This window comes from Toxorhynchites rutilus, chromosome 2 (assembly GCF_029784135.1).
Source record: "Toxorhynchites rutilus septentrionalis strain SRP chromosome 2, ASM2978413v1, whole genome shotgun sequence".
Taxonomy (NCBI): domain Eukaryota; kingdom Metazoa; phylum Arthropoda; class Insecta; order Diptera; family Culicidae; genus Toxorhynchites; species Toxorhynchites rutilus.
In genome coordinates, this window is record NC_073745.1 from 11,331,965 (window position 1) to 11,356,897 (window position 24,933).

At 39.8% G+C, this 24,933-nt stretch overlaps 1 protein-coding gene across 1 annotated transcript; it reads right to left on the bottom strand.

The window, feature by feature from the left end:
- Positions 1-14,729: 14,729 nt before the first annotated feature.
- Positions 14,730-17,036, bottom strand: LOC129768782 (apyrase-like). The gene is made up of 7 exons (XM_055770658.1): positions 16,812-17,036; positions 16,513-16,750; positions 16,247-16,456; positions 15,885-16,178; positions 15,544-15,828; positions 15,411-15,483; positions 14,730-15,348 (listed from the first exon to the last, which is right to left on the bottom strand). Exons 1-7 carry the CDS (start codon positions 16,973-16,975, stop codon positions 14,846-14,848), a joined length of 1,767 nt encoding a protein of 588 aa, XP_055626633.1. The 5' UTR covers positions 16,976-17,036; the 3' UTR covers positions 14,730-14,845.
- Between the last annotated feature and the right edge of the window lie 7,897 nt (positions 17,037-24,933).

Consider the following 24,933-nt stretch of genomic DNA (forward strand, 5'->3'; position numbering starts at 1 on the left):
CTTCGAGAGGAGTATGCCTCAGGCGATGCTGGAATTACACCTATTTGGGTCTCATGATTATTGGTAATGTTGAGCTAAGTTTTTCCACTAAACATAATTTTCTGATGTAGTTGCACTGTACTTTTTTATAGCTTTTTAGAGTTGCTATACTTTAAAATTTGGAGAATCCTCGGATGGAATGAATGAACTACTGAAGCTACTGAAAAGATATCGAACGCAAAAATGGGATTGGGATGGGATGCCTTAGCCTTAGAAGCTCGGCAACGTCGCTTAATTTCGTTTTTGATTTGTGAAGTCATTATTGGTTGTAAATCTACAATAATTTTTATTTATTCCCGTAGAGAGCGATGTATGTATTTTGATTGGAAAAAGGAAAAAAAAATAACCTAACTATAAGACTAAATTAACCCTTTGCGGTCGTTCGTCTGCTCTCAGCCACCACAGTGAGGAATCATACTAAATAATTGATCCAACGATGTCATAGTTAACATTTTTCTAAACGAATTGTAATGTCTACTTAACATTTTCACGAATGTATATGGAGTTTCTATGAATAATAGTTAGAAGTACTCGATATAAAAAAATACTATTAGCATGGAAAGATAAGAGGATCTCTTTCAAGGGAAATTAATTCCGGCCGCAAAGGGTTAAAACTATGGAAACAGCTCCTAGATGATTGCGTGCAGAAACCACTGGCAAGACTCCCTCAACCTGATCAGAATTTGTGTTCTCGGCTTGTGCATCGCACAGTGTTTGCCGCTTGAACGATTTACTGGAAAACTCACATTCGTTTGTTCAAATATGATCTAGCAAAAGTCATTCTCCCCAGTGGAATTAGTTTGTTGTTAGCGGTTAGCGGTTAGCTTAGCGAACTGGTTAGCGTGCGAACCAAAACGTCATTATCGCTTTCGGTGCTGACTGTTTATATTCTTCTTTGCCTCTCATTCGCTTGATTTCCATATCGTCATGATAGCAGAATACCGCCTTAAGACATCGTCGATTTAGGTGCGCTACACATACACCGTCCCGTCACCGTGAAGTCAACGTGAAGGAATGGAATGTCAAATATTCTCCCATGGGAATCGTATGGTTGCATTCACATACACAATCACCGGCAACTTTGACGTCGGCAAAATAAGTCCAAGAGAATAGTTGACGGGACGGTGACGGTGACGCTGTATGTGTAGCGCACTTTAGACGTTTGTCTGATAGTTTGTCGAATCAAGGTTCCATGGGGACTCACTATGCCAGCACCAAGGTTGCGCGCCTCAACAAACTTACTCGTGAAGGCTTTCTCCAACGAGAGAACCAGAGCGGCATCAAAGAGTTCTTTCAAAATTTGTCTAAAATGTAATATTGTTGCCAAACTGTTGGTTGGTAAATTTCACCATATGGTTCCAAATTAGGTTATTGCGTTTTGCAATTTCTACCTTTTTAATTAGGCAACCGATACGCAGGTCTCATGAGGGCGTTCCGTAGCTGGATAGGCCTCCGATTGTAGATGTCGATTGTGGTGAACAGATTTCTCTTCGGAACCAGCGAATGTAAACGTCTCCAGCGGCTTGAACAGCTTCCTCGAAGACACCCAGATAGTTGTTAATGGCTTCAATAGATGATCGAACCGTCTCGTCGCGAGGTCGTGAGGCCAATAAGCGACTAAAAGCAACCCAGTTGTATCGATATACATCACGTCTCATAGTCGCTGGTAAAAATTGAGATTAGGAAGAACCATGTCTGATAGAAACACGTCCAGAATTGATGTCGTTCCAGCTGGAGAGAAAGGTTAGTTGAAAACGCAATGTCTTCTTCTTCTTCTTCTTGAATGGCACTGGTATTACTTGGGTCATTTTAATTAGTACAGGGCGGACTCGATTATATACAGTTTCATATTTATCTTGAGTGTATATAATCGAATCCTGTATATAATGTTTTTTTTAAATTGTTTTAATCGCTTTTTTGCATATATTTTTGTTTTTTTTCTCAATATAAAAGAAGAATTTAATTTCTGATTCATCCCCTTAAAGTCATAAAATACCTTTCTCATATGAAAAATCTGAATTCATTCGGGTGATAGAGGATCATATTTGATGAAAAAAAAATTCGAGGGGTTGTATCCGAGACACGACCGCTTAGGACGTAGGACTTCCTTTTTTTTGAAATTTGTTGGTTGATGATTTCGGATATTATTTGTGAATACGTCGAAAGCTCATAAATAACTCTTTAGTAAAACGTTCCGGGACCCTGAAAAGGTTTAATGGCTTGTGTGGTTTTGTAGAATCATTTCGAGAAGTAATGATTCTTTCTTGCCTTTGCGAGAACAATACACTAATTGGTCATATGTCGCAATTTGTTTCTTATATCAATGCACCCATTGCACTGAGTATTTAACGAGAGGCATCTTTCATGCATCACCATTCAACAAGCATCAAACACGCGTCTAACAGATGCACACAGTTGCAGCGATAAACTTCGAGTGAAATATTCGCTAGCGTTTACAGCTCGAGGGGAAACATAAAACACAAAACGAGCAGAATAAGCGGCCTTTGTTGTTTCGAGCACAGAGAGATTCTAAGAATTTTCCTCAGAAGAGATGCAATATTTATACACTAGCGACAGCTTTCATACTGCGCAAATATTGTCTTTTTGTTATCCCCCTTCCTTGTTCCTATTCTTCTTCTTTCCCTTTATTTACGGAGACTTTAAATCCAACGATTCATTCGTCTCCAACTGTTTCTATTCTTCTAGCGGATTCATAAGTTGCTCGTTATTGACAGCTCTGGTCGGGAGAGCACACTAATGGACAGAACAAATGTATAGGGATATGGGAATGCTTCCAATTTTCATCAATTTAAACCATATTCAGACTATGGGATTGTAATGTATAGCATATCAAATAAGTCTTAGAAGGTTTCTGATTCGATTGGTATGCAAATCATTAAAATCCGTTCGCAGCAAAAATAGTTATTAACGTTAACTTTATTTCATGAAAACGTGTCCTGTTTTCTGATTTGGCACCCTTAATGTAAGACGTAGTCCTATGTCAAAAATCAGCCTACGCATATGTTCGAATTTCAATAATGACAGAGTTGTAGAACTTTTTTTTTTGTTTCGGACTCTGTTACCTCTACATGAAAAAGTACGCTACAGTACGCTACAGAATCGTCTTCTGTTGCTTTCATTTGAAAGATGAAGAAACTTATATTTTAATTTCGCTGCAATATCGTTATAAACAATTTCTGGTGGAAATACAAGCAAAATCTTCAGAAATCCCGATTTTACCCCACTGTACATATAAAAGCCAACAACTACACTAAATTTTAACTTAACGTTAAAAGGTAACATTTTTTTTAAATAAATCACATTTGAAATATAATAAATCTTCAAAAAAAGAATAGACTACTTTTTGGAAAGCGCCAATGTTTTTTCTCAATTTTTTTACAGAAATTTATAACTTAAAAACTATAATACCTTCAAAAATCTGGCCAAAGGATGAAATGTAGAAAAATGTTTTAATTTTCATAAAAAATATTAAAATTTTTGTTCAGAAAAATTACACAGAAAAAATAGTACAAAAATTTTAAAATTTGAAATTCATTTTTCTCAAAAACGTGTTTTTTTAATTCTCAAAAAAAATAATAGGAGGTTGTGTCCAAGATACGACAGCATTGTTGACGTAGAACTACGCTGTTATTTTATGTAAGTCGCTCGTCAATAACTTCGGATATTATTTCATAATGCTGTTGAATTTTAGAAATAACTGTTTAGTGGAATGGTTTGATCGCCCTGAAATGTTTTTTTATTATAGAATCAGTTGACGATAATTGATTGATGATTCATTCTTGCCCTCGTAAAACAATACACTAGCTAATCGTATGTCGCAATTTGTTTCATGTCAATGCATTGAAAATTTACTTCGAACGCTATTCCGGTGGCCTTTTTCCGCAATTGACATAGACTCAGCTATAGTCGATTATATACTTGTTGTATCAGCACCATTATTCCACATCTCATAACTACATCAACATAACTTTGGCACCACATGGAAACAATAACAATAACAATACTTGCAAGTATCAAATATCATGCTACATGTTATTTAGTATTGCCTCAGTGGAATCGCACCTCTAGGCATCATTCGTACAATGTAAACCAAGCCCCAAACAAGCGTTCGTCATAGCATGCATGCAGAGCCATCGGTGGCTACTAGGAATAAAAACACCTCGCATCATTCAGCGCTATTCTCAATCGAAACGCTTCTGGCAATATTACTGCGCATGCGCAGCTGTCATCCTTTGTGGAGAAAGTTTTGCTACTGGCAAGCGAAATCAAATCACATACAAATTTCCAGAACGACATTTACTTTCGTGACTGAATAAATGAAATAAACTTTTTCTGTTAATCTCAATAACCTCTAAAAGAGTAGCATTGCTTCATTGTGATCAAGATTAGCGCAAATGCAATCGTAGTTGAAGATTTTGCGACTGGCACGTGAACCCAAATAACTTTTAACATTCCAGCACGACATTCAAGATGCTTGGTATTCCCCAGATAATTTTTGGCGCACAACCTTAACGCATGCTTCGCCATACCGTCAGTTCAATTCATAGAATGCAATGTCAAAGGCACCAACGAAGCCTTTATGATGACGGAAAACAAACAATGTCAACTGCTTGGAAAAAGACTGAATATTTGCCTCAGCAGAGATTCATTACTAATATCCTAACGCAAATATTTCCCTCCCGTACTCTTTTTTACGTACGGGTTATGAAGCACGCACGTACGCACATGAATATCCATATTTCGATGGTTTTAAGCAACTCAATATACATACACTTATCTCCGCTCTGTCTCCTTTCTGTTAATAATGCCGGTCTAGATTAGCTTAGCTGTCATCCTTGGTGGAGAGTGTTTTGCTACCGCCATGCGAAAATAAATCACAGACCAAATTCCAGAACATTTATTTTCTTGGTGAGCCGACGATAGCCTAGCTCAGAACCTTAATGGAATGGCGTTAGTTTGATGCAATGATTGCAATGCCAGAGACATCAGCGAATGAATAATTTGGTGGCGTCCTCAGCCCCTCCCGAAACGAAGGCATGTGATGAAGCAGACCAAGGAAGAACAAGCGATGTTCATTGCTTTGAAAACAGAACAAGACTGGAAGTTTGCCTCAGCGAGATCCACTGTTTATACTCTAGGAAAATATTCCCCTTCGTTCTTCTTCCTTTCCTTTGATCACGGAGACTTTAAATCTTACGTTGCACGTTGCTCGTCGATAAGTTGCTCGTTATTGACAGCTCTGTTCGGGAAAGCACGCAAATCAGCAGAACAAATGTATGGGAGAATGGAAACGCTTAAAGTTTTCATGAATTTTAACCATTTACACACCAGGGGATTGTGATGTATAGAATATCGAACAAATCTTATGAAATTTCCGATTCGTTTGGTATGTAAATCGCCAAAATCCGTTCGCGGCAAAAATAATGATTAACGTTAACTTTATTTCATAAAAACGTGACCTGTTTTCCGATTTGGCACCCTCAATGAAAGACGTAGTTCTACGTCAAAAATTATGTTGATAGTAAATTCCAGTAAATCACATATACATCGGAAGATGGACAATTTTACAGGGAAAAGCTCTTTCCAGCAACAACGTTTTCATCAGTTCCTTCCCTGATCTCATCGGAGAAGGACGTGTTTTTCTTTCGCTGCAGAGTGGAAAGGAAGTATCAAGTTTTTTTTTCTATTACTCTTTTGCTACCTATTTTAAAAAAATTCTGTTTTACAGATATACATACTCGCCAGCACTCAGGATCTAAACAGGGCACCCATCGACTACCTGGACTAACATCGTCACCGGCTTACAGTCAGCTACCCAGCTTGTTGGAGTTACTCTTCGAAAACAGGTAGGCTAAGTTCTGCTTTTTGCTACCCTTTTTTGCTTTTCCTTCCTGTTTTTATCGTCCTCATTAACAAGAAATTAATTTCTTGCTTTCACAATGGAAGTGGATGTTACTAAACACCACAGTCCCCCTGCCCCTCCCATTCCTAATAATGAATCAACTATCCCGGAGCCGGGGAACCCCGATCCACCATCAAAAACAGCTCCTCGGATTAAGTCCTATCCTGAAGATTCCGAAGGACCTTACAATGTTTATTTTCGCCCCCGTCAGAAAGCTTTGAGAATTTTGACAATAGCCAGAGAACTCAAAAAGAATTTCAGCACGGTCGATTCGCTAAAACTAATTAGACAGAACAAGCTTCGCGTGGTTGTCAAAGACCGCAAGCAAGCCACTGAGATAACGCAATGCAAACTTTTTACGGAGGAATATTTTGTTTATATTCCTTCAAAAGACGTTGAAATTGATGGTGTCATCACCGACCCTAGTCTAACGTGTGATGAAATATTACGCGAAGGAAAAGGTCGATTCAAGAATGCCAATATTGATCATCTGAAGATACTTGCTTGCAAGAAATTGCATTCGGTATCTCATTCCGAAAAAGGGAAAGAGTACTTCGAATCAGGTTCGTTTCGAGTAACCTTTCCCGGAAAATATCTTCCACAATTTGTGGAAACTGAAAAGGTTTTGCTTCCGGTGCGCCTTTACGTACCTAAAGTGATGAGCTGTATGAAATGCAAGCAATTGGGGCATACAGACTCCCACTGCAGCAACAAGATACGTTGTGCAAAATGTGGGGGGATGCATGAGGATAAATCATGCTCTGAAGATGCCGATAACTGCATTTTCGGCAAAGGAGAAGTTCACGATCTTTCTGCGTGTCCAGCGTTTAAATCGCGGGAGGCAAAAGTTAAGAACTCTCTCAAACAACGATCCAAGATGACCTATGCTGAAATGCTCAAAAGGGCTGTGGCAAAAGAGACCCCTAATCCTGGAGCACAAGAGAACCCTTATGCAATTCTGCCAACCGATGATTGTGAAAATCTTACTTCCATTGAAGAAGCATTCATGTCAATACCGGGAGGCTCAAGAAAAAGAAAAATTTCTGCTCCTCTTACTCCTCCGACTCCTCGTAAGAAGCAAGAAAACTTTAAACCAACTGAGAAATCCTCTGGAAGTGATAAAACTCCAAAACAAACATCTCCAAAGCAAACGCCTCCTGGTTTTAGGCTAGGCGCAAATTGAGAAGCGTATAGCGCTCGTAAGCGAACGCGAGACTACCAACGCGACTCATACGTGCCACAAACGTAGCGTGGTGGGGCGCATATTGAGTCGCAGTTTGGTGCCACTCGCATACAATGACTGATTAACACAGAGTTGCGCGATATATTTTTGTTTACTAACACAATCACCCGACCAGTACAGCCATACAGTGTCAAACCCACGGCGCTATATGATTATCCACTAACACAAGTACCACAACCGGCATGACCAGCACGAGAAACTGTGGTTCAGCCACAGCGTCGCGCGAGTCGTGTCTCACGAGCGCTCCACCATCTTGCGTCATCCGGCCAATTTGCGCCGTTCTATATGTTTTCATTAGCCACAAAAACAAGCGCTATATCGCGCCAAGTTACTCGCGCTATATGCGCCTCAATTTGCGCCTTGCCTTACTTCCGCGAGAACACAAAAAGACGTGAACACTCCGTCCGTGTCTTCCAAAGCTGGGTTATTTTCCCTTCCAAGTATTGCGAGTCACATTCTAGATGCTTTAAACATTCCCGAGCCCCTCAAAAGTATTATCATTAGTTTGGTTCCTGCATTATTTGCATTCTAGACAAAAAAGGCCCCTCCTTGCAACCATTTTCTCTCTCGATGCTCGATAATTGTTCTATAAGCGATATAGATACAATTAAAGTTATTCAATGGAACTGCAGAAGTATTAAACCCAAAATCGAATCGTTAAAATTTTTAGTCAAAAATATAAATTCTGACGTATTTGCTCTTTGTAAAACATGGCTTACCCCTGATGAGAAGTTGAATTTACATGATTTTAACATTATCCGTTTAGACCGAAGAGACTCACACGGTGGCGTTCTTTTGGGGATAAAAAAATGCCATTCCTTCTATAAAATCCCATTACCATCGCTTCTAGGAATCGAGGTAGTTGCTTGTCAAACCACGATAAGGGGAAAAGACCTACGCATTGCTTCTGTATATATTCCTCCCAGAGTTGGAATTTCACGCAACCAACTCGATGGAATTATCGAGATTTTACCTGAACCCAAGTTAATATTGGGTGATTTCAATTCACATAGTGTGGCCTGGGGGGCACTATATGATGATAACCGTTCCTCAATCATCTACGATCTATGCGATAATTTCAATTTATCAATTCTGAACACTGGCGAAGCTACAAGAGTACCCAAGCCCCCTGCAAGAGAAAGTACACTAGACTTGTCACTCTGTTCGTCTACTTTATCGTTAGATTGTATGTGGGAAGTAATCCAAGATCCTCACGGTAGCGATCACTTACCAATCCTTGTTTCTATTGCCAATGAAATGTGTCCACAGAAATTGGTCGAAGTTGTATACGATCTTACCCATAATATTGACTGAAATTGGCTAGTATTATATCAGAGAGCATCAATTCGACTCCTGAACTTCCACCTCTAGAAGAATATGATTTCATTGCTAGTTTGATTTACCACACTGCCATTCAAGCTCAAACGAAACGTTTCCCTGGTGCAAAACTTCGCCGACGCCCTGGTGCTCCTTGGTGGGACAAAGAGTGCTCGGATGCTTATTTCAATAAATCCTCTGCTTTCAAAATTTTTCGCAAAATGGCTCAATGGAAAGTTTTGATAAGTATGAACTTTTTTAAAACCAAATTCAAAAATCTTATTGGAGCGAAAAAACGCAGTTATTGGCAACGATAAAGGGTGTGTCAGATCAAATGGCATCACGGAAAAAACGCTGTAGAAATTTAATTTTTAGGAATTATATCTTCAGCTTTCGCTTATAATCATATTAGAGTGTATAGATCACGTTGGCCATGCTTCACTGTCAATTTTTCGTAAATTTGGAAAAATGTCGTCGAACGAAAAAAAAGCGTCGTGAATTAATCCTGTGCAGAGAATCCGGAGTTGTCACATCGGGACATCGGTAAGATGCTGGGAATCGTCCAATCCACGGTCAGCAGGGTACTAAAACGATACTTCGGGAACTTAACCATCGACCGGAAGGTGAAGAACGGCAAAAATGGATGCTCCGTCAGTGAAAAAGATCACAAGCGCGTAGTTAAGCAGTTTAGACGTGATCCGAGAAGTTCGGTCCGGGATGTCGCCAATAAGCTGAATTTGTCAAGTTCATTCGTCCAGCGGACCAAGCAGCGGGAGGGCCTGCGTACATACAAGGTTCGGAAGGCTCCTGACCGCGACGAAAGGCAAAACATGGTGGGGAAGACGCCAGCCCGGAAGCTGTACACCGAAATGCTGACGAAGCCGCATTGCCTGGTAATGGACGACGAAACCTACGTCAAAGCGGACTTTCGTCAGCTGCCGGGCCTGTTGTTCTTCTCCGCAGAGGACAAATTCAGCGTTCCGGAGGAAAAAAAAGTATATGGTGTGGCAAGCGATCTGCTCTTGCGGAATGCGGAACGCCCCCTTCGTGATGACCGGCACGGTAAACGGGCAGGTTTACCTTAAGGAGTGCCTACAGAAGCGCTTACTACCACTATTGAAGCAGCACGAGGGCCCGACCATCTTCTGGCCGGATCTCGCATCGTGCCACTATGCAAAGGACGTGTTGGAGTGGTACGAAGCCAACGGGGTCACCTTCGTGCCAAAGGAAATGAACCCGCCCAACGCGCCGGAGCTTCGCCCAATAGAGAAATATTGGGCGATTATGAAGCAGGCCCTCCGGAAGAACCCAAAAGTTGTCAAATCGGAGGCGGACTTCAAGAGAAAATGGATTTCTGTTCAAAAAAAACTACAACCTGACGTTGTACAGAACCTTATAGACGGGGTAAAGAGGAAGGTGCGAGCATACGGGCTTGGGCTCGAAGTATGAATAAAAAGAAAATGCCAAAAGTTGTTTAATAGTTTTTATTTTACTGTCTAAAATTTTCAAAAGGATCGGTCTACTGGGCGAATTTCTACAGCGTTTTTTCCGTGATGCAATTTGATGTGACACCCTTTATGTCAATGGTTTGTCAAGGGAAACATCTATGAGTACCCTGTGGAACACAGCCAGGTGTTTGCGAAACAAAAACCATACAAACGAAAACAAAGAGTATTCAGACCGATGGATTCTTGATTTTGCCAAAAAAGTATGCCCAGATTTTGTCCCTGCAGAAGACATATCTCGTAATACATCGCCTTCCAATAGTAATAACGAGACATTGTTTTCTATGAATGAATTCTCACTTGCACTTCTTTCGTGCAATAATTCAGCTCCTGGTTCCGATGGAATCAAATTTAATCTTTTGAAGAACCTTCCAAACGTCGCTAAGAAACGTTTATTAAGGTTATTTAATAAGTTTATTGAACAAAATATTGTCCCTATCGAGTGGAAACAAGTGAGAGTAATAGCCATTCAAAAACCGAATAAGCCAGCTTCCCACCATAACTCATACAGACCAATAGCCATGCTATCTTGCATCCGTAAGTTATTGGAAAAAATGATACTCCGACGTTTAGACGAATGGGTTTTTTTTTCCAAAATATATATTTTTATCAAGGCTCATATGGCGTTAGCCTCACGGGGCCGGGAGTTCAATACTTTGACAATTTTTCTTATTATCTATGTTAGTAATATGTAACCGATTACTCGCGGTTGGCTCGAGGTTAGTATTACAAGTGTTCTCATAATTGGTATGTTGCAGTCTTCGATGCTCTGTACGTGTGCCCGACACGGGATACCTCCTATTGGGATGCAGCTGACCATTAATCAGCTACGCCTCCCTAGTCTGTACCCCATATCTAGCGTGGTGCGTCTTTCTCGCCTCGAGGAATCCAGGATAGAATGGTCACTAGCCGGCGCAATCATCAGCTCGTGTAGAGTTGTCATAAGCGGTACAACCTTTGGCTCTTGTTGAATGATCAGTGGACTGCACAACCTTTGGCCCGTGTATCTGTAAAGAGTGTGTGTATGTATTGCCGCGACTAAGTAAAAGTTTATCGATCGGATAGGAGGGATATGAAACGGGGACACAACGAAGGAAACTAGACGAATGGGTTGAAGAGAATAACTTTTTATCAGATACGCAGTTCGGTTTCCGCAAGGGCAAAGGGACAAATGATTGTCTTGCGTTACTTGCTTCCGAAATTCAGACGACCTTTGGTAATAAAAAACAGATGGCTTCTGTTTTCTTAGACATTGAAGGCGCGTTTGACTCAGTATCAATAAGAATTTTATCCGATAAACTTCACAACCATGGATTTTCACTAATTTTAAACAACTTTTTGTTTAATCTGTTATCCGAAAAGCACATGCACTTTTCTCATGGAAATTGTGCCGTTTCTAGGACTAGCTACATAGGTCTCCCTCAAGGTTCTTGCTTAAGTCCTCTTCTGTTTAATTTCTATATTAATGATATAGATGATCATCTTGCAGATGGATGTACTTTGAGGCAACTGGCAGATGATAGTGTTGTATCCATATCAGGTACGAGAACTATTGATTTGCAAAGAACGCTGCAAATTTCCTTAAATAATTTATCTACATGGGCTGTGAATCTAGGTATTGAATTCTCAACTGAGAAAACAGAAATGGTTGTATTTTCTAGGAAGCACCAACCTCCCGAACTTCTGCTTCAATTGTTCAACAAAACCATCGTTCAATCCACAAGCTTCAAATATCTTGGAGTTTGGTTTGATGCTAAATGTACACGGGGAAAACATATTGCATATCTGAATAAAAAATGTCAACAGAGAACAAATTTTCTCCGGACAGTTACTGGAACATGGTGGGGTGCTCATCCAGAAAACCTAATACGGCTGTACAAAACTACAATACTGTCAGTCATGGAATATGGTTCGTTTTGTTTCCGTTCGGCTGCTAAAACCCACATCATTAAACTGGAGAGGATACAGTATCGTTGCTTGCGTTTAGCCTTAGGGTGCATGCAATCAACACACAACATGAGCCTTGAAGTCTTGGCAGGTGTTTTACCATTGCAGGTTCGGTTTTGGGAACTGTCCTATCGCTTCTTAATCCGAAGCGAAATCATGAACCCATTAGTAATTGAGAATTGTAAGAAGCTTCTCGAGTTGAACCAACGGTCGAGATCCATGGATCTGTACTCTCATTACATTTCTCAAGAAATAAAACCTTCAGCAGTCAATAATGTTAGCTTTCCGAACTTTTGCAGATCTTCCGTTGATTTCGATCTTTCTATGAAGGACGAAACTCGAGACATTTCAGATCATCCCTAATATTTTCGCTTCAAAATATAACCATATCAATTCTTCAAGAATGTTTTTCACTGATGGTTCAAGAATCAACGGATCCACTGGTTTTGGTATCTTTAATGAACATTACACTAGCTTTCATAAACTTGAAGACCCTTGTTCAGTGTATGTTGCCGAACTGGCTGCAATATATCATGCAATTAAGACCATTGAGTCCTTACCACCTGATCACTATTTTATTTTCTCGGATAGTCTTAGCAGTATACAAGCCATTCAATCCTTGAAACAACAGACGAAAGCATCATATTTTCTTATCGAAATTAGGAATGCATTGAATTCTCTTGTTGATAAAAGTATTCGAATCACTTTCATTTGGATTCCTTCCCATTGCTCTATTCCTGGTAATGAGAAAGCGGATACACTCGCAAAGATGGGTTGTATGAAGGGCACAGTTTTTGATAGACAAATAGCGTATCGGGAATTCTTCTCCATTTCCCGACAGCATTCACTCACCAGTTGGCAAAACCAATGGAACAGAGATGAGCTTGGGAGATGGCTATACTCTATTATCCCCAAAGTTTCAACGAAGGCCTGGTTTAAAGGGTTAGATCTTGACAGAAATCTTATTAGAACTATGTCCAGATTGATGTCCAATCATTCCGCGCTAAATGCGCATCTCTTCCGCATAGGTATTGCTACTAACAATTTATGCAAACGTGGTCAAGGATATCATGACATCGAGCACGTTGTTTGGTCATGTAATGAATTTTGCAATGAAAGAATTAAACTGGTTGCCGATTTAGAGGCTCAAGGAGTACACTCACGCATGACAGTTCGCAATATCTTAGCTACTCGCGACCCTAATTTTATGTTCCCCATATATGTCTTCCTAAGAAGCGCTAATGTTATTATTTAGGTCACATCTCCTACTCCCACTGTCCATTCTCCCTTCCTTTCCTATTACACAAGCAGAACTTAGTACCCGTTGAGATAAGATCATTACAGGAGCTATTAACATAACAAGGAGGCACTCACTACCAAAGGATACCGTTGCTACATCAACTGGCGATGTAGTTGTTACGACCCACCACAGGCACTGTTCCAGACAAGGATAATACCGACGAGGCAACGAAGGAATGAATTATATTTTTTTTATATTGCACTGTGGTTTTAGCTAATTAGACTTAAGTTAATAATTATGTAGTTATAATATATTCAAATAGTTTTAAAATGTATTGTTTGATGGTGGCTCTTTATCCACTTGAGCCTAATTAAATCAATAAAGGAAAAAAACAACGTTTTCATGTTTTCTTTAAAAAAAAAACAAGCAATCGTAGTTTTGTTTAAAGTCAAGACAGCGATGTAGTGTATTTGATAAAGTTTTTTCTTATAAAAATATGAATTTTTGTCGAAGACATCATTGATGGCAATTTTCTCAGAACATTTCAGTGTGTAAATTTTGCCCATCTTCCGAGGTATGGGTGGAAATTGTAAGGGCTATTCACATAGTTAAAATTCAAAAAATATGTTTTTAGGAAAAATAAATTTTATTTTTTAATGAAAAAAAAATGATATCTTTCTACGAAAATTTAGATTTCCTACATTTCATCCTTTGACCCAGATTTTGTAGGAATTATAGTTATGAGTTATAATTTTTTGTTAAAATAAAAAAAACTTACCCTTTTCAACAAGTAGTCTATTTTTTTAATATTTCAAGTATGCAAAGTTGCTTAAATGTTTCACTGCTATGGTACTGTCAATGACCAGTCAAGTTGCATTGAATGCATTATGCATTAAATGCATTAAAAAAAGACTAATGATGGATGGCAATGAAAACAAAAACAACGAAAGAGATATTAGTAAGCCTTCTACAAAAATGCTTCTACGTTATTATTGGGTGAATTGCAACAGCCATGTCGGAAACAGTCAAGCAAATACTTTGCAATGCTTTGTTCCCGGAGTGAAGCTCCAGCCAGCTCCAACTCAGAGCGAATAGGTTGGATATCGTGATGCACTTCCGATGCGGCATTTAGAACATTCTCTCCCTTTTCGAGAAAGACGAGAGCATCGAATGGAAATCTGGTGCCGGACATTCAACAGTGCTACGCGACCGTAAAATGCAGCAGAAGCAAAGAAGGAGGACCGAGATCAAGGTGGGCACATCATTCTGCTTCTTTGGCCGGGATGCCAAAATGAACATTATGCGAAAGCGACAGTCGAGGTCGGTCGTGAGTACCCAAACGGAGTGGCTGAAGGTGTTGGTGAAAAACGTCTTCCCAATGAAGCGCAACGTCGTGGTTGTAATGACTGAAACTTGCCTGGACTTTCCTATGGCAACCATTTTTGAAGAAGACTTAACAAAAGTAGGATTCAAAGAATGTTTATTCCATTGAATTATTTTTGTAGATTTTTCCACCGGTATCCGAAATTAGAATCGAATTGTAATAGAAACTTTGTTATTATTTCTCAACGTTCTGCCACATATGATTACGCTTTGCTAAGAATTGATCACCCACCTACTGGCGGTGTTTATTACAATAGCGGAGTTCCATCTTCGTTCAATGAAAGTGCAACATTAGTCTTGCAATCCCAGTTGATTGCACAGACCTGAATGCGTCCTCTCTGGATATCATCAATTACACCCACCTTCGCCACATGTTCTGAAAATGCGTCCGAATCCAGCGGTCCGGTCTGTCGAGAGGTGGCATTTTTCATCCAAGCGAAACCATCTTTACCATCGGCAAGGTAGGAGGGAACCGCCACGTAATACTCGCTGGCAGTATTCAGTGGCTGGTAGACTTCGTTCTTGGTGTCGAATTGGTTGCGGACATCGATCGAAACAACTCGATTGTAGAATGGCTTGGTCACATCTATGCGAATTCTCAAGCCGGACACTTGAAGACAGTTGGTTCGATTTTCATCATCCCAGGTGAAGGAATGTTCTGCCGCTGCCCAAATATCTTGTCCACGAAGGCGAATAAGATCAACCGTTGACCCGAAGGGAGCAGCCTCGATGACAAGTCCATTTGTAATGTCTGAAAGTGATTCGGAGAAACAAACTTCACGGGATGAGTATCATGAACAAATGATAGCATACCTCCGGGGTAAATTGGGTTTCTGAAATTTCCTGCCTGGATGATTGCCGCTGGTCTGAAAGTTTCGTTAGTCCACTAAAGAACATTAAAGAGCATGGTTACAATGTAACATATTTATTGAATCGCAATACTGACTTGGCTCGAGAAGGCATCAGCAACTACGGTACCCAGAGAACATTCCAGGTATCTGCAAGAATCCCGATTCAAACGAACATTTGTGTGTCCGATAACGGTTGATCCCAGTTCAAGTACTCGTTTGCGCCACAGTTTTATATCTTTTTCGACTTTTCTGTCTTGCTCAACAGACCCATCAACATACACCGGATAGCCTTCCCAATATTTCAAATTACCATCATTGTCAAAGTAAACCGTGAGCCGGCCGACATATTTCCCAAATGCCTTCGCTTGGACAACAGGGGTCTATACAGAAAATCGAAATTGAGTTTAGATGATTCCATCGAAGCATTATCACTCACCATTTTCGAACTGTTCTTACTCTTCACCAACAGCGGATAATCTCCTTCGATCACATCCACCTTTGCGTCATATGGAGCCTTCGAGTCACTCGGATACAAGAAGGAATGTGAATGTGCGCCAACAATTAGATCGATAAGCTCACCTGCTTCGGTGGCGAGTTTTTTATCTTCATCCAAACCGCAATGAGAGAGAACAATGATATGCTGTATCCCGCGCTTACGCAATATTTGTGCTTGGTCCTTCACTGCTTGGATAGCGTTGGAGAAAGTCACATTGCCCGTTTGAGCGACGGTCTGAAAAAATCATACAAAATATTAAAATATTAATATTTTCGATGCAATCAATGAATCTATTCACTCACATGTGTTTTGTCGTATAGCACGCCAATAATTCCAACTTTTCTCCCATCAATTTCAAAGATGACTGACTTCTTGATATTCGAATGTTTTAGTTCTTTCTCTCCATTCAACTCTAAGTTGGCAACAACGGTAGGAATGTTGGCTTTGTCCAACTCCTTCAGATAAGGTGCCAGCCCTTTCGGACCATGATCGAACTCATGATTACCTAGAGTCTGTTGAAGAACAGAATAGAATTTAGTCTATTACAGAGCTTTACATACAGGCGTACCATAACAGTGGGTCGCAGTTTCTTGATGAATGCCGCCGTAACATTCCAGCGCAGCAAATTGTACCACAACGTTCCCTGGAAATTGTCACCGGCGTTCAAATAGATCACATTCTTGTTTCGGTATTCCTTCAGCAGACGTTTGATTGTGGTGTAAACACGCGAGATTCCAGCAATGCAGCCAACAGTGCTTCTCTCAGTCGCGGTGCAATTATTGGATTTTAGATTGGTTTCCTCGAATCTAAAAATAGCAAAGACTGTATCAACGGAACGCGCACCGCATACGCGGGTACAGCATTTACCTAGCATGAAAATCGTTGATATGCACCAGCGTCAGCGGAAACAGGTTCCGTAGCTTCCGAGCGTCGTCTGGCATGTTTTTGGTAGCCGAAACCTCGACCGCAAGCAAACAACCCAAAACAATCCATACCATACAAAACTTGTTCCACTTATTATACGTACCCATGCTGCCGATATTGTTCCTAATGAGACGATTATCGTCGAGGGAGAACTGTGTGGAATTTGGACCATTTCAGCGCTATTTAACATACTCCAGTGTTTACACTAGACCCCACTTGAGTCCAGAAAAACAAAAAGAAAACACGCATCGGGGATTCACTCCGTCTTGGAGAGAATCGATCTGCCGTGGCTGCCCGTATTTAGCAAACAGCATTCACTCGCGGGAAAGTGAATGGATTCAATTTATTGGATTTTTTCCTAAATTGATTAGAATGTTGGAAATTATGTTGTCAGGAAAGATCGGCTTCATACGTTGATTTGCACAACTGGTTCGTTTGTTGGTTTGCACAACGCAGTTCGTTAACATTCCTGCATAAGTAAAATTTCGATGGATTTGATGGCCAATTGCCGGCAAAAAAAGGCACTCGTGAGAAAATGAAAAAAAAAACACACGCGATTCAATTACACGTCAAAGCCATCAAAAGTGACAACATGTAATTGGACGAATTGCTTGGATTTATCTTTCACTTATGTTACCCTGATTTCTAAGTTAGCTCAAAATAATTTCTCATTGGACTTTTTGCTATGATTCGATGTGACCGAGTCTTAAAACCCATATCGTGACATAAAAACTATAAGCAATGCTTGAAAATCGTGGGCTATTTTAGCACTGGTGTCCGATAAATACTTATAATCCATCAAAGTAAGGTTTTTTTTATTCGACTTCTGGTTTTGAAAAGAACGTTGTTCACACAAGCGTCTTCGAAGCATTTTCCATCGTATGAATCAAAGTAACACCCTAAGACAAATTTTGAGAAATAAAATTGGTGAAAATAAAATCGCGTTTAAGAAATAAAAACCGTAATCTCGATCAGTGCATTCGGCATGCTTTTTCGAACACAAACATCTTGACTACTATTCATCTATCTTGTTCCTCGCGCAAATATTAGGATTACAGCTGTTACAAAAAGATAAGGCGTTCAATTCCAAATTATTGCGCTTTATACACGGTTCCTTTGCCTTGCACTCACTAGCACTCACCTCGCCTCACACACGGAGGACAAATACTCTTTCTAACTCAGGAAATCATTTCAACAATTATTTTAGTGATAGCAGTATCCGTACATATCAAGATCTTTGCGAGCGTAAATTCTATCAAATCTTCGCGCAGACTACCTATTCTTTCTAGACTTTTTTTTCTGTTCGATTGAAACAATCAAGACTTATAATTGTTGGTAATGTTCCATTAACTACCGTTTTCAGTGCATTTCCCAAGCCGTTTACTCTTCTAATGCCACAACCAGGATCAGCTAATGTTTCAGTTTAAACTGGATTCTTCCAGTTTTCGATCTAGTCAAACAGTTTAATCCTAAAAAAAATCCTGTTTTTTGAAATATTATCTACTTTTATGCAGTTTTTGATAAGTGTGCTTTTATGTAAAATAAATCCACAATGTATCTCTCCCTCCAACTTTCTTTCTTTTAGACCTTTATCGATCTTGAATCGATTTTTCTTTTTCTTACACACTCAACTCAATGTTATTTTTCTCCACTTCCTAATTCAATACGCGCAGTGCGTTTGGTGAAAATATACTGTTACTGTAAGCCATCCCATGCCAAACCGATATAGTGGTTCCCAGATTTTCGTGAAAAGTAGTTATTTTTTTCTGTACCACAAAACATTAGACCCGTATTTTTCATTTTTTCGCTAGGGTGACCATTTCCATTTTAGGGTGGTTCGAAAAATCAATTATTTCCACTTTTTCCCAAAAATGACTTTTTTTTTAAATTCATAACTTTTGAACCACTGGACCGTTTTAGATGATCGACATATCAAGTTGAAGTCTAGCTAGCTAGCTGGCTAGCTTTTATAAAAAAATATTGAACCAGCAAAAAAAAGGATTTATTTTTATTTTTTATTTTTATTTTATTCCACCATCTTCGACAACGTCGTACAGACTGAAACCTTAAGATCTAAATTATTCTAAGTTTCTTATTCTAGTACTAAACACATTCTTGGACAGAGTAAAATCAAACACATCACTAATATTGTTAAAAGAACGTAAACACAAATTGAAACTATTGTTGAAACCATAATTCGTTCTATGGAATGGCATAAGAAATAACGATGAATTACGAAAACGAAGGAGAGGAATATTCCACGGAACTTGACGTAACAGTTCGGGACAGTCCACATTGCTGGTTATTAGATTATAAACAAATATTCTTTGTAAAGGGTGTGTCACATCAAATTGCATCACGGAAAAAACGCTGTAGAAATTTAATTTTTAGGAATTATATCTTCAGCTTTCGCTTATAATCAGATAAGAGTGTATAGATCACGTTGGCCATGCTTCACTGTCAATTTTTCGTAAATTTGGAAAAATGTCGTCGAACGAAAAAGAGCGTCGTGAATTAATCCTGCGCACTCATTTCGAGAATACGGAGTTGTCACATCGGGACATCGGTAAGATGCTGGGAATCGTCCAATCCACGGTCAGCAGAGTACTAAAACGATACTTCGAGAACCTAACCATCGACCGGAAGGTGAAGAACGGCAAAAATGGATGCTCCGTCAGTGAAAAAGATCACAAGCGCGTAGTTAAGCAGTTTAGACGTGATCCGAGAAGTTCGGTCCGGGATGTCGCCAATAAGCTGAATTTGTCAAGTTCATTCGTCCAGCGGACCAAGCAGCGGGAGGGCCTGCGTACATACAAGGTTCGGAAGGCTCCTGACCGCGACGAAAGGCAAAACATGGTGGGGAAGACGCGAGCCCGGAAGCTGTACACCGAAATGCTGACGAAGCCGCATTGCCTGGTAATGGACGACGAAACCTACGTCAAAGCGGACTTTCGTCAGCTGCCGGGCCTGTTGTTCTTCTCCGCAGAGGACAAATTCAGCGTTCCGGAGGAGATTCGCAAGCAGAAACTATCCAAGTTTGCCAAAAAGTACATGGTGTGGCGGAGCGCCCCCTTCGTGATGACCGGCACGGTAAACGGGCAGGTTTACCTTAAGGAGTGCCTACAGAAGCGCTTACTACCACTATTGAAGCTGCACGAGGGCCCGACCATCTTCTGGCCGGATCTCGCTTCGTGCCACTATTCAAAGGACGTGTTGGAGTGGTACGAAGCCAACGGGGTCACCTTCGTGCCAAAGGAAATGAACCCGCCCAACGCGCCGGAGCTTCGCCCAATAGAGAAATATTGGGCGATTATGAAGCAGGCCCTCCGGGAGAACCCAAAAGTTGTCAAATCGGAGGCGGACTTCAAGAGAAAATGGATTTCTGTTCAAAAAAAAACTACAACCTGACGTTGTACAGAACCTTATAGACGGGGTAAAGAGGAAGGTGCGAGCATACGGGCTTGGGCTCGAAGTATGAATAAAAAGAAAATGCCAAAAGTTGTTTAATAGTTTTTATTTTACTGTCTAAAATTTTCAAAAGGATAGGTCTACTGGGCGAATTTCTACAGAGTTTTTTCCGTGATGCAATTTGATGTGACACACCCTTTAGTTTGGTACGCCTGGCTGATAGTGTTTCCAAGTCAATCAGTTTGCAACGATCAGCATAACTCGGAAGATTTATCGGATCATTCCAAGGGAGCTGTCGCAGAGCAAACCGCATGAAACTTCTCTGGATTCGCTCCAACGCAACGATTTGTGTAACGAGGAATGGGGACCAAACCGGTGCAGCATATTCCATGATGCTCCGAACTAGCGCGCAGTATAACTTTTTGAGGCAATACACGTCAGAAAATCCAGAAGCATGGCGACGAATGAAATCGAGCACAGTGTATGCTTTAGCGGTTGTGATTACTATGTGTTCATTAAACTTCAGTTTAGAGTCGATCATTACTCCTAGATCACAGATCGAGTTTGCGCGTTCTATGGGCTCCAGCCCCATGTGGTATTGGTGGCGAATGACATTATTGCAGCGACTGTAGAATATGGCTTTACACTTTTTACTATTCACACGCATACCGTTATCATTGCACCAGATTAGCAAACAATTAATATCATCTTGAAGTTTGATGCAGTCAATGAATGATGCAATCTCACTGTAAATTTTGAGATCATCGGCGAATAAAAGCTTGGATGTTGAAAGTAGCTCACATAGGTCGTTAACATACATCAGCAAGCCGTGGAATAAAGGTGACGTATAATTTTCATCAAAACGAATATTGCAGATTTTCTTCGTGATTTTTTTTTTCTTGTAGGTCATTTCAGTATTTTGAAGACTATTTCTCGAAGAAGTTGTGAAGTTATTGGAGCCATTTGTTTAGCGAGTGGAATTCCCCGAAGAAGATATACGAATTTTGAATTTTCAAGTGTTTTTCGGTGTGTGTGAAGCTTCCCGCTGTATTGAACCTTGGTGCAGGATATCTGAAGATTCCCTGCCTCTGGAAAATATAAAACAGCTAAGTTTTTGTTTTGTGTTACTTAATTAATTAATTAATTTAATTTAATTTTTTTTTATATATATACAAAAATAATAGTTTTATTTTCTGTGAGTGTTAGGCATTTTATGCTCTCTCTGCTCTCATTTTTATTACACAATTCTATCTAAATGGAGGGGAACGAACCCTCCGATGTTGATATGAGCATCGTAGCTTCTCCTAGTAATTGTTTTTCTGAAGTTCGTCCTTCGAAGAAACATAAAAAACAATCACAGTTAAATTCGACACAGCCAACAATTGATTCTGTTTCACTCAGTTCGGTTCAAAATCTAATTAATTCTCCTCAACATCCAATCATTGAGAATATTCCTCCCAAGAATCTTTCTCGAATACGACAATACCAGAACGTTTCGGGTTCATCGAAAAATCGTTGGGTGGTATTCTTCCGTCCCAAAGGGAAACCGTTAAGAGTGACCCAAATTTGTAAAGACTTGAAATCTAATTACTCAAGTGTCTTGGAGATTACAAAAGTTAATAAAGACAAACTTCGTGTTGTGCTCTCGCATTGTAAAGACGCTAACGCAGTTGTAAATAATTCTTTGTTCACTGCTGAATATCGAGTGTATATTCCGGCACACATTGTTGAAATCGATGGTGTGGTTTCGGAAAAATCTCTCCAACTAGCAGATTTCGAAAAAGCAGAGGGTATTTTTCATGATGTAAAACTTCCTCATGTGAAAATTTTAGAAGTTCGATCGCTGAATTCATTTATAATTGATGGCAACAAGAAGAAATATTTCCCATCTGGTTCTTTTAGAATCACCTTCGAGGGCACAGCTCTTCCAAATTATGTGCTCATTGATAAGCTTCGTCTTCCAGTTCGATTATTTACTCCCAAAATAATGTCATGCACTAATTGCAAACAGTTAGGTCACACTAAAACCTTCTGTTGCAATAAAATTAAATGTTCTAAGTGTGGAGTCGATCATGATGAAAGTATTTGCAACAAGGATGCTGATAAATGCATTCTTTGTGGAGGTGTTCCTCACACAGTTAAAGACTGTCCAAAATACAAATCCCGTTCAATTAAACTTAAACAGTCACTTAAAGATCGTTCTAAGCGATCCTTTGCTGATATACTCAAGGCAGCTCAGGTATCCGAGATTTCAGAAAATCGTTTCTCTGCTTTATCAGAGGATGATGAATCGGATACTACTTTCGATCCAATAATCGCGGGAAGAACCAGGAAGAGAAAAAATACTTCCTCCTCCAAGCCTGCTAAAAAAAGAGGATTATCCTCTAATCAACCAGAAGCTTCTTCTCATTTTTCTGCTCCTTCCAACAGTAACCCTCCTGGTTGGGGATCCTCTAACTATGACGTTCATTTCCCTGAATTGTCAAGTCATCCCAGATTTGCTTCTCGATCGGTTCCTGAACCCCAATCATTTTCAGGAGGTATTTGCTTTTCTTCAATTGTTAGATGGATCTTTGATATTTTCGGAATTTCAGATTCATTGAAATGTCTCATTTCTGCTTGGCTTCCTACTATCAGTCAGTTAGCTAAACAAATGGTTGCAAAGTGGCCCCTCCTCTCCTTCATTAATTTCGATGCCTAATTTATTGGATGAGTCAGAGAATTCTACTATTCTACAGTGGAATTGTAGAAGTCTTCTTCCAAAACTTGACTCTTACAAGCAAATGCTCCATTTTTTGAATTGCGATGTGTTTGCTCTATCTGAAACATGGCTTCGTTCGGACAATATATTAAACATCCATGATTTCAATATTATTCGTTTAGACCGTGATGATTCCTATGGAGGAGTTCTCATAGGTATTAGAAAATGTTATCCATTTTACAGGATTCCCCTGCCTTTAGTCACAGGAATTGAAATTCTTGCGTGTCAGGCACGCATCAAGGGTAGAGATTTGTGCATTGCTTCTATTTATATTCCACCAAGTACAATGCTTAATTATCGAAACCTTGTGAATATAATCGAGCTTCTTCCACAACCTCATCTTATTTTGGGAGATTTCAACTCACATGGCATTGGCTGGGGTGAATCTTTTGATGATCGAAGAGCTAATTCTATTTATGATCTTTGCGATGAATTCAACATGACAGTTTTAAATACAGGTGATATAACAAGAATTGCTCCTTCATCAGGCCGCGCAAGTCGCTTAGATTTATCCCTTTGTTCTTCCTCTTTATCATTAGATTGTCATTGGAAGGTTATCCAAGATCCACATGGAAGTGATCATTTGCCGATCACCGTTTCTATTTCAAATTATTCCAAATCGTCTGAAACTATAAATGTTCAGCATGATTTATCTAGAAACATTGATTGGAAGAGATATTCTTCAATTATTTCAGAATCAGTGGCATTAGTTAATGAGTTACCCCCGTTAGAAGAATATAATTTTCTAACTGGTTTAATTCATGACAGTGCTATTGATGCCCAAACGAAACGTTTTCCTGGGAATTCGTTTCGCAGACGTTCTCCTAATCTGTGGTGGGATCAAGATTGTACAAATCTCTATAAAGAAAAATCGAATGCTTTCAAGAATTGGCTCAGGCTCCTGCGAACGTTACGACAATTACATTTATCTGGAGCGTAAATTCAAAAGCTTCATAAAAGCCAAAAAGAGAGGCTATTGGCGTAATTTTGTGAATGGGCTTTCCCGAGAGTCTTCCTTGAGCACTCTTTGGAGAGTTGCCAGACAAATGAGAAATTCAACTCATTCAAATGAACAAGTTGAATATTCTGAAAGGTGGATCTTTGACTTTGCCAAGAAGATATGTCCAGACTCAGCACCTGCTCCACCTCCCTTCTTGGAGACATCTGATGATATTGCGCCTCCGTTCAGTATGGCTGAATTTTCGTTTGCACTTCTGTCATGTAACAATTCGGCGCCGGGGTCAGATAGGATCAATGCGAAGGATAATGCGAAGAAACGTTTGTTAAAATTGTTCAATGTTTTTCTTGAGCAGAACGTTGTTCCGCATGAGTGGCGACAGATTAAAGTTATAGCTATTCTGAAACCTGGTAAACCTGCGTCTGATTATAATTCTTATAGACCAATTGCAATGCTCTCTTGCATTCGAAAATTATTAGAGAAAATGATTCTATGTCGCTTAGAGAGCTGGATAGAATCCAACAACCTCCTCTCACCTTCGCAGTTCGGGTTTCGTAGAGGTAAAGGAACTAATGATTGTCTTGCTCTGCTTTCATCTGAGGTTGACATAGCCTTGTGTAGTAAGCAACAAATGGCATCAGTGTTCCTAGATATCAAGGGTGCGTTTGATTCAGTTTCCATTGAGGAATAATTTTCTTTTTGAAAAACTTCATCTAAATGGGTTTTCTCCAAAATTAAATAGTTTTTTGTTTAACCTAATGCGTGAAAAACATATGAGTTTTTCCCATGGTTCTTCGTCAGTTTTACGGATTAGCTACGTGGGCCTTCCTCAAGGCTCATGTCTTAGTCCAATCCTTTACAACTTTTATGTAAATGACATCGATGTTTGTTTATCAGGAAACTGTACTTTGTGACAATATGCAGATGATTGTGTAGTG

What these genes read in the sequence shown, in the direction of transcription:
- LOC129768782 (XM_055770658.1), bottom strand. Translation starts at nt 16,975, where the DNA reads ATGGGTACGTATAATAAGTGGAACAAGTTTTGTATGGTATGGATTGTT. An exon ending in GTAAGAACAGTTCGAAAATG is followed by an intron (nt 15,829 to 15,884) that starts GTGAGTGATAAT and finishes TTTTCTGTATAG; the next exon opens with ACCCCTGTTGTCCAAGCGAA. An exon ending in AAACCCAATTTACCCCGGAG is followed by an intron (nt 15,349 to 15,410) that starts GTATGCTATCAT and finishes AATCACTTTCAG; the next exon opens with ACATTACAAATGGACTTGTC.